This window comes from Monodon monoceros, unplaced genomic scaffold, assembly GCF_005190385.1.
Source record: "Monodon monoceros isolate NGI ecotype Baffin Bay Population unplaced genomic scaffold, NGI_Narwhal_1 Super_Scaffold_6, whole genome shotgun sequence".
NCBI lineage: Eukaryota > Metazoa > Chordata > Mammalia > Artiodactyla > Monodontidae > Monodon > Monodon monoceros.
In genome coordinates this window covers 96811686-96827254 of record NW_021703783.1, presented here as the reverse complement: position 1 = coordinate 96827254, position 15569 = coordinate 96811686, and the positions used below count along the sequence as shown (strand labels likewise).

Genomic DNA, 15569 nt, shown 5'->3' with positions numbered 1-15569 from the left:
ATAGAGAGAGAGAGAGAGAGAGAGAGAGAGAGAGAGAGAGGGAGAGAGAGAGAGAGAAATTCCAGCAGGCAAGCGACACGCCTTCCCCCTCCCCACTCCCAGGGGCCTGCCAGTCTGATTTTTTTGTCAACGACCCGCCCCGCCCCTCCCAGCTCAGACTTCCCCTGCCGGCAGGCCTCCTCCACACCCCCAGGCCCCAGGCTGTCAGTTCCAGGGCTGCAGGTGCGGACCAAAGTCACTCCTTGCCACCAAAAGGAGGAGGGTGTGATCTGTTTCAGAAAACATGTGAAACTGTTTCTCATCTCATCTCATCTCAGATCCTCAAGTCTCCTCTTCCTCCCTCCTCCTGCACTGACTGTACGGGCCTCAAAAGATGAAAACTCCAACCCCGCTCCTGTCTGAACTCTGCCACGGAAATTACTTATTTTTAAAGTTTCCTGTTGGAGTTTTCCAGTGCATAAATTCAACACTGTCACTAAATCATACCAAGTAAACAGCGATGAGTCATTCTCAGAAATCAGTCTCACATTAAACCAATTATTCAAATGTCTGAGAGTAACATGAGCTAAGTGCAGCTTGGGGAAGGGTTTGTAACATAAGATGTACAGTAATACAAACAGTCCACCCAGAAAAGGACAATCACACCCCACCCACCCACCTAACAAGCGAACTTCTGATCAGCTGTCCCAGCTCACAAGAGGGAACAAGGTTTCCTGCAATTCTCAGCAGAGGGGGCTGAAATGATACCTACGGGCCTTCTCAGAAAATTTTAGTCAAACAAAAACTGGAAATATTCTTTAAGCTCATCATAGCTATTTAGCTATTTTCTTTTAATGCCAATAGTTTACTGTCTCTAAATGATTAAAGAACATATATTCTCTCTGCTTATGTATGTATGTGTGTCTGTATATGTAATAGTATATATTAGTAGACAGAATTTCGTTTAATATAGGTCTCTTTTTTGGAAATGTCAGCCTTTCAAGACTGGACTCAGAAAATTAATTACTTAAAAGTTGTCTGGATAAGCAAAGAGAATCATTTTTAGTCCTGCACCTGAAAGGTTGATACTGGATATTCTGCATGCATTTATTTACAAACAGAACTAGAATCTGTGACCACAAGGAGAAAACTGGAAGCACTGTGTCTTTGGCTAATGATGTCAGCAGACAACCACCACAGAGGTGTGGCCAACACTGAGTCTGCGCCGAACGCAGCAGGAGGAGCAGGTGGCTGGGGAACGCAGGGCCAGGCCGCCTGGGTTCTCATGTGGCTCCGCCACTGACTGGCAAGTATTTTAACCCGGACAGGCCTCAGTTTACAAATCTGTAAGCTGGGGATAATAACATCACCTACTCTAGGAAATACTTGAGGATAAATGCACTGGCTTTTGTAAAGGGCTTGGCAGGTGTCTGTCACAGTCAGCAGTAAGCAATGCTTGCTTCTATTACTGTGACTGCTTTGTTACTATTCATTTTAGAAGCAATTTACTTTTCCATGGTCTCAAATAAGGTTTAAAATTTTATTTTCCAATCTAAATAAGTGGCCAAGGTAACTAATGCCTTTTCTCCAAAAGAAAATGTAGGTACTTCCAAATGTGGACAAGTTATTACCACTAGTAGCATAAAGACTACAGGCAAGGAAGTGACTACAGTGACTGACCACAGGCTTTAGGCTTGGTTAGGAGGAGAGTCTTGGTCACTCCTGACCATATTATCGAGTTTGCTCTCAGGAAAGACAGAGATACATCACACAAATATGTGAAAGCCTGACGAGGGCTTAAACTGTTTCCTCGCCAAAGTGTATGTGCATTGTTAACATAGGTCTGAACTGAAGGAACCGCAAGGCTGATAATGGAATTGTCGGCGTGATGCTGATCACAGGGAAGATGGAGGGTCGCGGAGAGTCGGGCCTCCCCTGCCCACCTCAAGGGCAGCACCACACAGACATCCTAAGCACTGCGCAGGCGTGCGCATCCCTGAGGCAGACTTGGGAGGCTATCTGCCTCAAGAGCGAACGTGGCCAGCAAGGGACCACGTGTGGCTTTCCCATCCAGGGCCCGGCCTCCAGGAAGCTGCCCTGGCGAGAGAAAGCAAGCCCGTCCTTATGCAGAGGGAGGGCAGCCCCCAGGCAGCAAAGCAACCGGCAGGGCCGCCATCCTTCCCCCCCCACCCTGGCTGCTGCTCACGGCGCTGCCCCTCAGGGGCCCAACTCAGAGGGGCTGAGGCCCTGCTCCCAGAGGCGTCAGCAGAGAGGAGGATGGCTGTGCTGTGAGCCAGGGCCCGAGCCAGGACCTTCCTACAGGCCGTGCCCCGAGAGGCAGAGTGACCTGGTGGCACACGGGCTTTGGGACTGGATGGGATAAACGAAACCCTCTACAGGACACCCCACTCGGGAACACCTAGGAGGCACTCGTGAAGGGCAGTCACTCACGTTATCACGAAAAATAATTTCATCCTCAGGACAAATGCATGAGGCCAGTAACGTTATCTCATTAGAGATGAAGGAGCTGAGACTGAGAAGTAAAGTGTACCAAGGCTGCCTTCTTAGCAAGTAAAAAAAAAAAATGGAATTTAAACTTTCTTTTTTCCCCAAATCAAAATTTTCCCATACACTGTGCTGAATGTAAGAGTGTGAGAATGCCAGAAGCAGGGAGTCGGGGGGGGGGGGGGGGAAGCTCACGCAGTAAACACCCGCCTGGGCTACCTCCCAACTGCTCTGCTTGGCTGACAAGACTCACTTTTGTGACTAACCTCTGGAGGGTCCAGGGGACCTGGGTGACATCCTGCCACTGGGTAGCCTTTGCACCACCCGTGATGCCAAGAATGAAAAGCCAGAGCAGGAGACAAGAGTGGAGGATCCGGGACCCGACCAGGACGAAGTCCCTGGAGGCTGGGGTACACAAGGAGGGAATAAATGGATCTGAAACAGAACAGATCATTTTCAGAAACGGAAGATATTTTAATGAATATACCAAGACTGAAACTGTCCCAAGACTCACAACTCCTCCCGTGGAGTTCAGAGCCCGTCAGTACGGCAAACAAAGGCCCACACGGCCTAGCTGGCCAGCCCTCCACTCTGGCCCCACCCCAGGTCTCCCGTCACCCAACCTCCCACCCCCTCGGTCCTGGTTAAGTCCGGCACGTAGCACGTGGTCCCACACACCTGCTCACAGGTGCTAATCTGCCTGCAAGGCCAACCCTCTTCGCTGCCTGCCTCTTTCTCAGTCACCCCTGAAGGCCTAGATCCCAGGGCTCTTCCTGAAGCTCGGAGGTGAGCCATTTACATCGACCATTTAGAATGTCTCTGCTACTCATTCTGAATACTTTTCGTACAGCACTTATTCGACTCTATTTTCACACCTGTCTCCCCCTTTACAGTGTGAATTCCTTGAGAGTAAGCACGAGGCCAAATCCATTTCTTCATTCCCAGCGCCTGGAGTACTGGCTGGTACACAGCATACGGCAGATACAGATTTGTTGAACTGAACTAAAAGCCTACACCACGCCGCCAAATAGCACATTCGCTCATATTTGGAGTCAAAATTATTCCTGCTTTTACTCTTAACTGCAACACAGCAGTAGATTTGAATTTGAATTAAAACTAAATTCCACAGATTGAGACTAAATATCACTCTTGGTCCATTAGAATGTGATGGGTCTGAAATTAAATTCTATCAGAATGAGATAAGCAATAGGCTTTTAAGGGGGGCGGGGGGAGCAACCTCATAGTGACTTCAAGTGTCGATGAAAAAAAGGCTTTTTATAGCAACGCGACTTTGATCCTCTTAATTTTCAGTTGCTGCCAGGAAAAAAAACAAATAACAAAAAACACGAAATATGCTAAAGATCAAAACTGTTTTAGATGTGTGACAGACAGTTCGACTCTATTTCTCTAGAAAAGGAGAATACTCTCTAACATTTGAAATAAGAGCACGTTTCTCATTTAACCAGAGAAATGAAGCCTGGGGAGATATAAAGAAATTTCACAATGTCAAAAGCACTCAGATTTTATTAAGTTGAGATCTGTAACAGAAATCCTGGACACTCATGCACTCGGCAAAAGCTAATATACCCAAATCAGAACACCTGACAATAAAGGGTGAATCAGAATTCCTATTCCCCTCAATGTTCCGCACACTGGAAAAATAACCTTTATTGTTTCTCCCCTCTCTCTCTGTCTCTTACACACACACACCACCTACCCCCTCCACCCCAGATATTACTTGTTGGCAAAATCATCCAGGTCCTATGCTCACGTTTTACTTTTTCAAATCCTTCCACTAAAAATATGATTGAAACTATAATTGTTAAAGCCCCCAGACCTTGGCCGGGAAGGGTCAGGATGGTGTCCTACTCTGAAAGCAGAACAAGGAAAGAATTACCTTGGTCACTAATGAACTTGGCATATGCTCTTCTTATCACGGAGGAAAATCAGAATTCGGCATTCATGCCCCTTTCCGTTCTTAACAGTATTTTCTTATTATTAAAGTGATTCACATTCACTGTAAATACTACAAAAAAATACTTGGGAAAAAGAAACCAATCCTTAATTTTACCAGCCAGAGATAACTGCTATTAATGTTGTAGTGTATTTCTTTGGGGTCATTTTGTCATGCACGTCTGTATCTGTGTAAATATACATATAAGACAGATACAAAAATATAAAAGTAGGGGTTTACGAGACACAATGTTGTGTCCTGCTTCGAATTCCCACTGACCATAATGTCATGAGCACTGGGCCAGTATGGTGCATGCTCTTTGAAAACATGGTTTTATTGGTTACATATCGTACCACCATAATTTACTGAAACATTCCCAACGGATGGAAAAGTAGATTGTTTCTAATATTATCAACAATGCTGACGTCGGCATAAGTATAAATGCAGCTGACCATGATGGAGTGCTTATCTGACATCGTACAGGGACGATCTCATCTACTCCTCACAGCCGCTCTTTGCCATAAGAGCTAATATGACCCTCTTTCTGGCTGAGTAAACTGAGCTGCAAAGAGGTTAAACACTTTGCTCAGGGTCACCCAACAATTATTTAGCAGAACCCCAGGTGTAAACCTATTTAGGGTGGTTTGAGCCTGAGTTTCTCATTTATTTATAGCTAAGTCTATGACAATCATCGCTATTTCTAATCCATAAAATATCCTTGGTTATTCTGAAAAATCAACTAAATACTGGCTAGACTTCTGTGGTTCCATCTTTAACCCTTTACTCCCCTTTTTAATTTTTCATTTACTTATTTATTTGGTTGGTTCGTTGCACAAGGTCCTAAGGGCGGTAGGCTGGCGGTAGGCTGGCAGGCTCCTCAGTGGCGGCACGCATGTGGGATCTAGTTCCCTGACCAGGGATCGAACCCGGGCCCCTGCATTGCCAGTGTAGAGTCTTAACCACTGTGCCAAGATCTACTGTGGTGTTCGTTATGGGTGAGGTTAGATTTTTTTCCAACTAGTTAACCAATTATCCCTGGTTCACTTTTATAACAAACTTTCCTTTTCTCTCTGGGTTTCTGGGCTTTCCTTCTCACATGTTAACTTTTTATAACTTCTCAGGTGTCTGCTTCTAAAGGATGCTCTCTTCCACTAGCCTATGGATTTCTGTACATTGTTGATTATTTTAACTTTAGGGTATATTTTAATACTGTTGAGATAATTCCTCAGTTATTTTCATTTTTTGTCAAAATTCTGGGTTCCCCCCTCAGGGGACTGTAATTGGCCTAGCAATTAACAATGAGTCTAAAACCAACGCATATCTTTACAATATTCCATATTTCCATCCAGGAACAAGGTACATCTCTCAGTCTATGTGGCTGGTTTTCCCCTCACCTAAGTCTCTCAGATACCTCTTGTTATGGATACTGCGAAATAATGGTTTTTACTATTAAACACAAATCCGTTTAAAACCCCTATAGTCTAGAAACTGACCACATGGCCTAGTAAAGGAAACCGGATTCCAGGCTTTTACAAACTGCTGAGTCTCCCCGGGCAAATGACTTCCCCACTGTCTTCCTTTTGGTATCTAGGATATGTGTAAATGATGCTTCTGAGAAATACGCACGTCCCTGAAATGCAGTTTTCTACACTAACCTCCAGGAAGTCATAGACTACTGAAAACAGTTGAACAGGAACTAAGGAGTGCGATCACTGCCGAGAACAAAGTCAGTCCCACATGCGCTGTTTTACAAAAGGTGCCCCCTCTTAAGGACTCACACACGTTGGTCCAAGATTTCAAATGTCTCTTTCTCCAGCGAATGTGGATGCACTGGAGCACAGCAGAGAATCTGGGTCTGGAGGTCAGACGTCAGCCTGCTACTGCTCCAGGCAAGTGACTCAACTACCCAAGCTCTGACTAACGAGTAAATCTGGATACTCATCCACCGCCCATTAATTCCTCACACTGCACATGAGGTATAATGGCAGGTGTTAAACCAGACACGTGTGTCCCGCCTGCAAGGAGCTTACAGTCTTCTGGGGAAGAGAGCAGTGGGAACCACGGAAGAGCCTGGCACAGGCAGGAGCCTAGTTAGTATGCAGTAGTAACAGACTACAATAAATTGTTGTATTTGGTTTATATATTTAGCGTGATTCTTCCTTTTAAACAACATGAAGCCTTTTCTGCAAAAGAGCAAGCTGATCACTCTACAAGATACAGAAAGGGGCTTGTGGGTATCTCAAAAGAAAAAATTTACAATACACTCAACCATGACATGTGTCCTCAAGATAGGAATTTTAATTTCATTTACTGTAGCAGGAACTGTAAGTTCAGGACACTAATGGTGACGGTTTGATTTATGAATTTTGACATATTTCTTGAACTGGGATTACATTACAAAGAAGTGGGATTCTAAGCAAGCCAGCTCTTGCCTGTACATTCAATCTTCAAATCAATAAGCTGTGCAACGTGCTTCTGACAGACGGAAAACACAGAGTCTAACTGAGATGGGCCATACACCTGTAATTTAAAAGTTCCTTAACACACTCTCGGGATTGAGCTAGAACAGATTTTGGTATCCACACAGAAAACACTTCAGCTCTCTACTCAGTAGTAATGAAAAGAGAAATTCAACTCAGAAAGCATTTGTGGTCAAACTGAAGAGAAAAAGAAACATTCTCACCCTAAAGAAAGTTCTCATATTTGCTTTCACTCTGCTTCCTCCCAAAAGTCCCATCTATTAGAAAAGTAATAAACAGAGAATACGGAATATGAGGGTTTCTGTAAACACCTGTGAGATGTGTACACATTTCCATTTAAATACGTACAATGGGGAGACACTGAAATGAACTAGATCTGCTCCTCTACAGTGAGGCTGGTGCGGGAGGGGAGAGCAGGAGGTGGTAAGCAACACCAGACACCAAGACACGCTGTTAGACGCTTTATGTAAGTGATCACATTTAACCCTTCCAACCCGGTGAGGTAGGTGTAACAGTTTCCACTTTACACGTGAAGAAGCTGAGATTCAGAGGTTAAGTCACATGTCCCAATTTATACTTTATACAGCTAAAAAGTGGTGAAATTAAGAGGCAAATGTGGGCTTCTCTAAGTCTTGTCTGGAGTCTCTGCACTACCCCAAGCTGTCTGCTGTAAGGTTCCCCCAGAAGCATCGCTCATATTTATGGATCCAAATGTTACAAGCCGAGGGAAGACAGAGGAGCCAGTGCCAGGAGAGCCCAATGTCAGGACATTTTCAGTAGCCTATCTGGAATTCCCCAGTTAGTCAGGCACAGAGCTACGGTATTGAAGCTTCCTGTAAAAATGGAAAAGTACGTGTCTGGGAAAGAGGGCAGATTAGCCATATCACCCACGGCGATCTAGGGAAAGGGGTTTCCCAGAAGACTAATCCTCAAGGGAGAAGCAAGGGAAAGTGGTGGTGGTGGAAGATTAGGAAGGTACCGCTTTTACTCACTGAAGTAAAACTGAGTGACGCTAAAGTCAAATTCTGTGTATGTCATGGTTTTGCCAGGGGTCAGTTTATGGATGCCTATCACGCTAAAGTCTTAAGTAAAAACAACAGCACACATATGCCGCAATATGCATCAGAATTAACAACTGACAAGTGTATTTATATACAGAAACTGAGGGTGGGGGGAGTATAAAGCAGGGGAGTAAGGAGTAGATTGACAGGGTAGAAAGGGGAGCAGGGGCGAGAAAGCTTCCCTGCACTGACCTCAGAAGGTTTTGAGGAGGATGCACCTTATGACCTTGGGTTCTAAAGGCCAAGTTAAGATCCCTGGGGTAAAGAATGCAGGCTGGGAAGCCCACACAGGGCAGGCACAGGCCAAGAAGGCAGGTGCTGGCTTTGTGGGAGGACAGAGCGCCAAGGGCCCCGCCACCTCAACCCACTCTACGGCAGCACAAAGGAAACACCAGCACACACCTGTCAAGCGCTCCTTTCTCTGCACAACATGCTCTCAGTCAATTCTCTGGGTAACTGCTGAGTCAGCCAGCACTGACGCAGAAGACAAGGACTGACCCCTGCTAAGAGCAATAACCTTAAGAAAATAATTAGGAAATAGCAAGAGATTTTTTTAAGTTTCATGATTTAATAGGCGAATATGCTGCTTAAGAACATTTCAAATAGGAAGAAATCATTTTTAAAAAGGATTTAATAGTTTGCCTGCTCAAGGCTTCTCCCATCTGAATGTGAAAGGTACCCCTCCCCTCAAAAAAAATCGTGTTACGAATGCTTAACAATCATAAATTTAGTCTAAAACTTTAAGATTAATGAAAAAAGTGCAATCAGATCTGAAAGCCTAAACTCCAGATTAAAATTTTTTTATTTGCAAATATTATGCTATATAGATATCCTAAGAGTCTAAAATATAGATATGGATAAATCAAATAAGAATAAGGTAAATTACAATAAGTTAGAATATATTCAAATACATCCTAAACATAAAAGACTTTCAAAGATAATTACAGAACCCAGAATTTAGAAGAATATTAATTCTTATTTTAAAAAGTTATTTTATTTTTACTACATGTCTTTGTTTACAAGTATAGTCAGGAAATTTTATAGTAAAATTGAGACTCCTTGAAGAGGAGGGCTGTGTCTTATCTGCTTTATATTTTCAGCATCTAAAACTGTGCTCAGTATATAGCGGACAGTTGACAAATATTTTAAATTCTCATTCAAGAAAAATTTACTGAATGCTTACCATATAGCAGGTACAGTTGAGATGTTGGGAATCACACAATGGGTAAAACATTTTAGTGAAAAATGTATCACAAAGATTTTATATAATGTATATATAAAAATGAAACCTACCTTCAAAATAGATTATTCCAAATTGGGGTGGTCAAGAGTTTATTGTCTTTACACTTTGAACTTTTCCATATAGGACAGGCTTATTTTTAAAATGAAGTTATGCCTTTAGTGAAAGCTTTATGCGTGCAGACGTTTGAACACATGGGATCAAACGTGTGTGAATGCTAGCCATCTTTTCTATCAGGAGAAGGAGGAGGAAGAGAAGAAACTGAACGGCATTTCCACAAAACCTTTGGCAGAATGGATTCAGCAGCCAACACAGTGGATGGCCCACCTTAGTCAGTATGATTTCTTCAGGGGAAAAAGAAGGTAGAGAAACTAGATCACCTGCTCATCCATTTTTGAAAATGCACTTAGCTTTATGGAAAAACAAAAACAAAAACCATGTTTGGTTTTTCTTCTAATAAAGCATTCAGTTAAAGAATTCATGACAATAGCAAAGAAAAGAAGAATGGGGAAGAAAAAAAGTAAACTATACACTCCTTTTTCTAACAAAGAAGAAGCTGGAGAATGCTTTCTTCATGTTTACAGCATTAATACCCATGTGCTTCTCACAATAGAAACCAAAATAAAATCTCCTTTTCAGGTCCACAAAGGTTTTAAAAGTAAACTAACCACTACAGATGAAGCAAGAAAATACCACGTAAGTCGAGCACAAAACACAAGGTAAGAAGTCGCTAAGTAGTTAAGCACATCTCCCTACCATAACTTGGTAAAGGGAAGTCTAGAAATTCCTTTACAATTCAGGAAATACTACAATCCATCATGTGTACAGGCCTAAGAGTTCAAGATTCATGGAAGACTGGATAAGACAAATTTCTGAGCAGATTTTCAATCTGAAACCAGGCAACTTGATCCTCTTAAACACTGCCCAAAGACACAAATGGAAAGGAAGATTACTGCCCTCCCTGCTACTGTGGTGCAGGCCAGCTCCCGTCCTGGCTGAGAGAGGGCTACTCCGGGCACTGGCACAGCCAGACCGGAGGAGCACGTCAGTCATCTGCTCCTCTCCAACAGCCCTCCCCACAGGGGCTCTGTTTAGAGCTGCTAGTGCCCGTGCGGATCTCCCTACTAAGGTGACTCTGTCTTCCCCAGAGCATGCGGCACATGGCAGTTTCCAGTCAATAAATGCTAGGTGAATTAAATCACACTTGGTCTCTCTGGGCCTTGGTTTCTTCATTTAGAAAATGATGATAATATCTTTTCAGCCTTTTCCACAGAGGTGTCAAAAGGCTCCAAAGAACTAATGCAGATGAAAAGAACTTTGTAACAGGGAAAGGGCCACATAACTAACTATAGGGGGAGCCATCCAGCAGGCGGGCACGCACTCAATGCAATGAACAAAGTTACACAGACAAGCACAAAGACCAGGCTGGGCTTAAATGGCTTTTGATCAAACCTCAGAGCAGTCAGGTAGTACACAAAGATTCCAGGAAGTGTGTGTCAGTAACTCTGGGATTCCAGTTCAACGAGGCAAGGATGGCCCTTCGGTGCTCCTAGAGGGGAAGATGCACAGGAGGACACACCTGTCTGTCTTATCCATCTAAGGGTCCAAGGCTGGGACCATCCACATTTGATGCATGGATGAACCACAGGCAGGGATGTGAGCAGCAAACGGGTGGCAGACCTGAACCAAGAGCAGGCCCGAGGGGGCTGCTTAGCCTGGGAGAGCAGGGTTCACCAGCCTCCAGCATCTTCCGTCTCAAGTCATTCAGGAAGTCTGTTTTAAACCCCTTCTCCAAACCCTTGGAGAGCTCCCAAATGAGAAGCTCCATGGTACAGGGGAGACAGCACAGGCCCAGGAGCTCACAGACAAATCTAAATTCTACTCTGGACTCTGCAAATCACTAACTGATGGCCTCTCCCTACAGTGTGGTTGGCAGAACCGGATTTGCAGGGCTGATGCAAAGATGAAAGTGGATAATACACGTAGTTCACTAAGCACAACACGGGACATAGTAGACACTAAACAAATCATGAGTCCCTTTTTCCCTCTGGGTGACGGATGAACTAAACTAAGCTCAATGATACAAAATCCCCCTAACTCATACTTTTTGTAGAGGAAGAGCCAAACATCCCTTTGGGCCCCAATTTGCAGAGAAGTGGGACAATCCATCCAGACAATACAATGAAAATTAATGGCATGGTGATAAAGACCTGCTACATAACCACCCATTTCTCCCAAATTATAATTGAAGTTGTCAAGCGCTAGTGAACTCCATCCTTTGAGGCATCAGTGAGCAAAGGCTCATGTCTCTGACGCTCAGACTGAATCAGGATTTGGCTGCAAGACTGTTATGCTGTGGTATATTCTTTGGAAAGAGAAAAAAAAATCCCACAAGTAATGCTTTCAGGTTAAGCTTTTTGTTGGCATAGGTAAAAAAAAAGTAGGAGAAACAGAGGCATTCTTACACTCAAAGAATGAACTCCTTCATACCTTCAAGAGTGTTTGCTCAGAAGTCAGCAGTGCTATTAGCGACTGCACACGTGAAGGACACACTATAGACTTCCTGTGAGCCCCGCGACCTCTCCAGGGCAGCACTCGGGCACACTCCGTATTTACTTACGGTGCAACCTGATCCTGACTTCAGTGAGCTATTTCATAAGCCTTTTAAGGGTTACTATGTTTTGTTCCTTTAAGAAGCCAATCCAAATTAGCAGCAAAAGTATAGGTAAACACACAAGAAAACCGCTTCTTCTGTGCTCCTGAAAAAAGGCGGTCTTGGTCATTAAAAAAAGGTAAAGTGTTTTATCCTCTATCAACTTTCTCTTACAAAAATCAGTCCAGTAATTTTCCAAGGGTGGGTCAGTAGTCTCCCACTCACACCTGCTTGAAGATGAGGAGCCGTCAAAACGGTACACACATGCGATAAAAGAGCGAATTATCCGGTGCTCAGTTCTGCGCCATGTCCTATAGAAATTATTCCAGTTATCAAATGCTGCAAAACGTACTACCCCAAAACTTAGCATCTTGGGATGGCCATTCCATTTTCAACCTTTTCTCTCCTCTGTTCTTTAGACTGGATGATTTCTTCTGTTCTTTAGGCTGGATGGTTCCTATTGATCTATCTCCAAGTACACTGACTCTTTGTCATCTCAAGTTGTTAAGCTCATTCAGTAAAATTTTTATATTTTATTTGGATACTGCATTTTTCAGTTCTAGAACTTCCACTTGGTCCTTTTTTATAGTTTCCATCTCTCTGCTGAGATAAGCTATGTTTTCATTCATTCAAAGCATGTTTTTTTTTTTTACATCCTTGAGCATAGTTACAACCGCTTTAAAATCCTTGTCTGATAAACCCAACGTGTGTGTCACCACACAGTCTATCTCCGTTATCTTTTTTTGTCTGGATAACAGGTGATATTTTTCTGTGTTTCAAGTAAGTTTGGATTGTAAGTTATATTAAACACTGTGAATGTTATGCTGTGGAAAATTCTAGATTCTATTATATTCCTCTAAAGAATGTTGATATTTTTGTTTTAGCAGGTAATTACCTTGGTTGGAGTTAAACCGTAAACTCCAGGGTGGCAGCTCAAATCTCAGTATAATTATCTTATCCTTAGCTTAGCTGCTTGGAGCCTGCCCCACGCATCTCTGATTCAAGCATCAGCAGGGATTTAGGTGGCTGGTACACAGAATGTGGGGCTTAACGTTCTCCTTTCCGGGATTCCCCCTTTCACTTTCTAAAGTCTGTGACTGCTCCAAACTGTCCTTTGATTCTTTAAGCTAAAAGTACTGTAGATTTTCTATCAGAGTTTTAACTGCCCTGCATGGCACACTCTCTGCTGTGCCGTTCTTCCAACTGTCATTCCGATTCCAAAATCCATCTGTTTGTGTCAAATCTGAGTGTCTTCACACAGCTGTCTTTTGCCCAGAGTTTATAATTATTATTTGCAAGAGGATCAGTCCAGCGTTAGCTTACAGGGGCATTAACAGAAGCAGAACCTATGAAAAAATTTTTCCCCCAATTTTTTACTTTTTCTCACAGTGCCGTGGGTCATGAATTCAGAAAGGGCTTTGCCAGGCAGGCTGTCCCTGATTCATGTGGCATCAACTGGGCAACTGAGGAACTGAGCTTGGAACGAGGGAACTGAGCAACTACCTAAAAAGTTCCAAGATGGTTTCTCACTTACATGGCTGGTTCCTTGGTGTTCCTTGACTAGTCTCTTTCTCTCTCCTCACTGCATCTCATCCTCCAGGACTTCTCCATGTGGACTTGGTAATCTCAGAAGGAATTGCATGATGATCTCAGGGAATCTGCACTTCTCACATGGTGACTGGCTTCTACGAAGCCAGATATGGAATCTGCCAGACCAGTCAAAGGCTACACCAGAAGTGGTACAGGATCACTCCCACCATATTTTATTATTCAAAGCAGTCAGAGGGCCTTAGTCATCTAGATTCAAGAGGATAGAGAAATAAATCTAACCCCTGATGGGGGAGTGGCAAAGTCACATCGCAGGAATACATGCAGAATGATGAGGTACTTCTGCAGCCATCTTGGAAAAAATATAACCTGCCACACATATATTCAGTATCTGATGAAGCGAAACAAATGCCATCCAAAGTAAAACTCCGGAAAAATACAGGCAGACTTGTTCAATACGAAGCATATGGTCCAATTCTCCTGCCGTCTCTTTTTAGTCACATTATCAATACAATTACCCCTAAGCTATTCAGCACAAAAGAGGTTTCTAATGGCAGTCTACTGAGTTTTCAGAGATGTAATACTTAAACATCATGTCCACTTCAAGATATCGGCAAGAAACGCTTATGATGACATCATCCATAAATGTAGGGCACAGGTGTTAAGGTCTGTTTGTTTGTTTGTTTGTTTATGCATCTTTATTGGAGTATAATTGCTTTACAATGTTCTGTTAGTTTCTGCTGTACAACAAAGTGAATCAGCCATACGTACACACATATCCCCATATCCCCTCCCTCCTGAGCCTCCCTCCCTCCCTCCCTATCCCACCCCTCTAGGTCGTCACAAAGCACCGAGCTGATCTCCCTGTGCTCTGCAGCAGCTTCCCCCTAGCTAGCTATTTTACGTTTGGTAGTGTATATATGTCCATGCTACCCTCACTACGTCCCAGCCTCCCCTTCCCCCTCCCCATGTCCTCAAGTCCATTCTCCACATCTGCATCTTTATTCCTGCCCTGCCACTAGGTTCATCAGTACCATTTTCCTAGATTCCATACATATGTGTTAGCATACGGTATTTGTTTTTCTCTTTCTGACTTACTTCACTCTGTCTGACAGACTCTAGGTCCATCGGTTTGTTTTTTAAGATAACAGTCAATAAAAACTACTGTTTATTAAACGTCTACTATGTGTTTGAAAATTTCTAGGTTTGATTTTTCATTCACTGTTCTCTATATAAACAAATAGTGTGCTTAAATGCACAGACTTAGGACAGCATTGACTACTTAAAAGAAAGGAGACTGGCTCAAACACACTATGGACAAACACAACGCAAAATTACAAAAATACAAACCCTAATACAAACAAATATGACACATTATGTTTACCTGTGGTAATATATGCATATAGATATACCTCAGGCTACTTTCTAGGCACCTCAAGCTTCATTCCCCAAAAGTGAACAGATTCTAAATCCTAAATATTATTTTCTAAATCAAGCCATATATGTATGAAATACGCTAAGAAAGAACCGTACCTTGTCTTGGTTATCTTTATTCTTGTAACACAGATTTCCAATCAGACGAATGAGATGAGACTTGAAGCCCTCAGCCATATGTGAGACGTCGCCTTCTGCTTTCATGCGAGCACAGGTGCTGAAGATGTTCATGGTATCACTGCCAGCTGCATGAATCACTCGTAAAAGTTCTATGACAAAAACAATAAACTTCATTTGCCATACGAAAATTTTTATTTTTATGTTTTATACTAGATTCCCATAAATAAATCTAATTTATTTTAATGGATTAAAATAAAATACAGGTAGAGTACTGAAAGCTTTCTTTAAAATAACAATTAGAAGGCTCTTCTGCTTTTGCTTTAGAATTTTTCATGACTCTAGTTTTGCAGATAAGCCAAAATGATTAACCCCACCTGGACTTTCTATTTATCCACAAAGAAAAGTTAGCTAAAAATTTCCTACCATCTTTCCGAGTAAAAGGTCTCCAATTCCAGCTTCCTTATGAAGGAACTCATGCGACAACTATAGTCAGCTAAGTCTGACCTGCAGCACCTAGATCTGTAACGAGCCATATGACAAAAACCAAGAAGCACGTTGATTTTTTTCTCATTGTCCAGATAATCAGAAGGCAGCA

At 42.9% G+C, this 15569-nt stretch overlaps 1 protein-coding gene across 1 annotated transcript in view; it reads right to left on the bottom strand.

Moving 5' to 3' along the window:
- The window catches only part of ATXN10 (ataxin 10), a 153969-nt gene that overhangs the window by 73032 nt on the left and 65368 nt on the right, over positions 1–15569 (bottom strand). The window contains exon 9 of the mRNA XM_029204338.1: positions 14954–15123. Coding sequence (XP_029060171.1) covers positions 14954–15123 — 170 coding nt within the window. The remainder of the gene's footprint in view (positions 1–14953; positions 15124–15569) is intronic.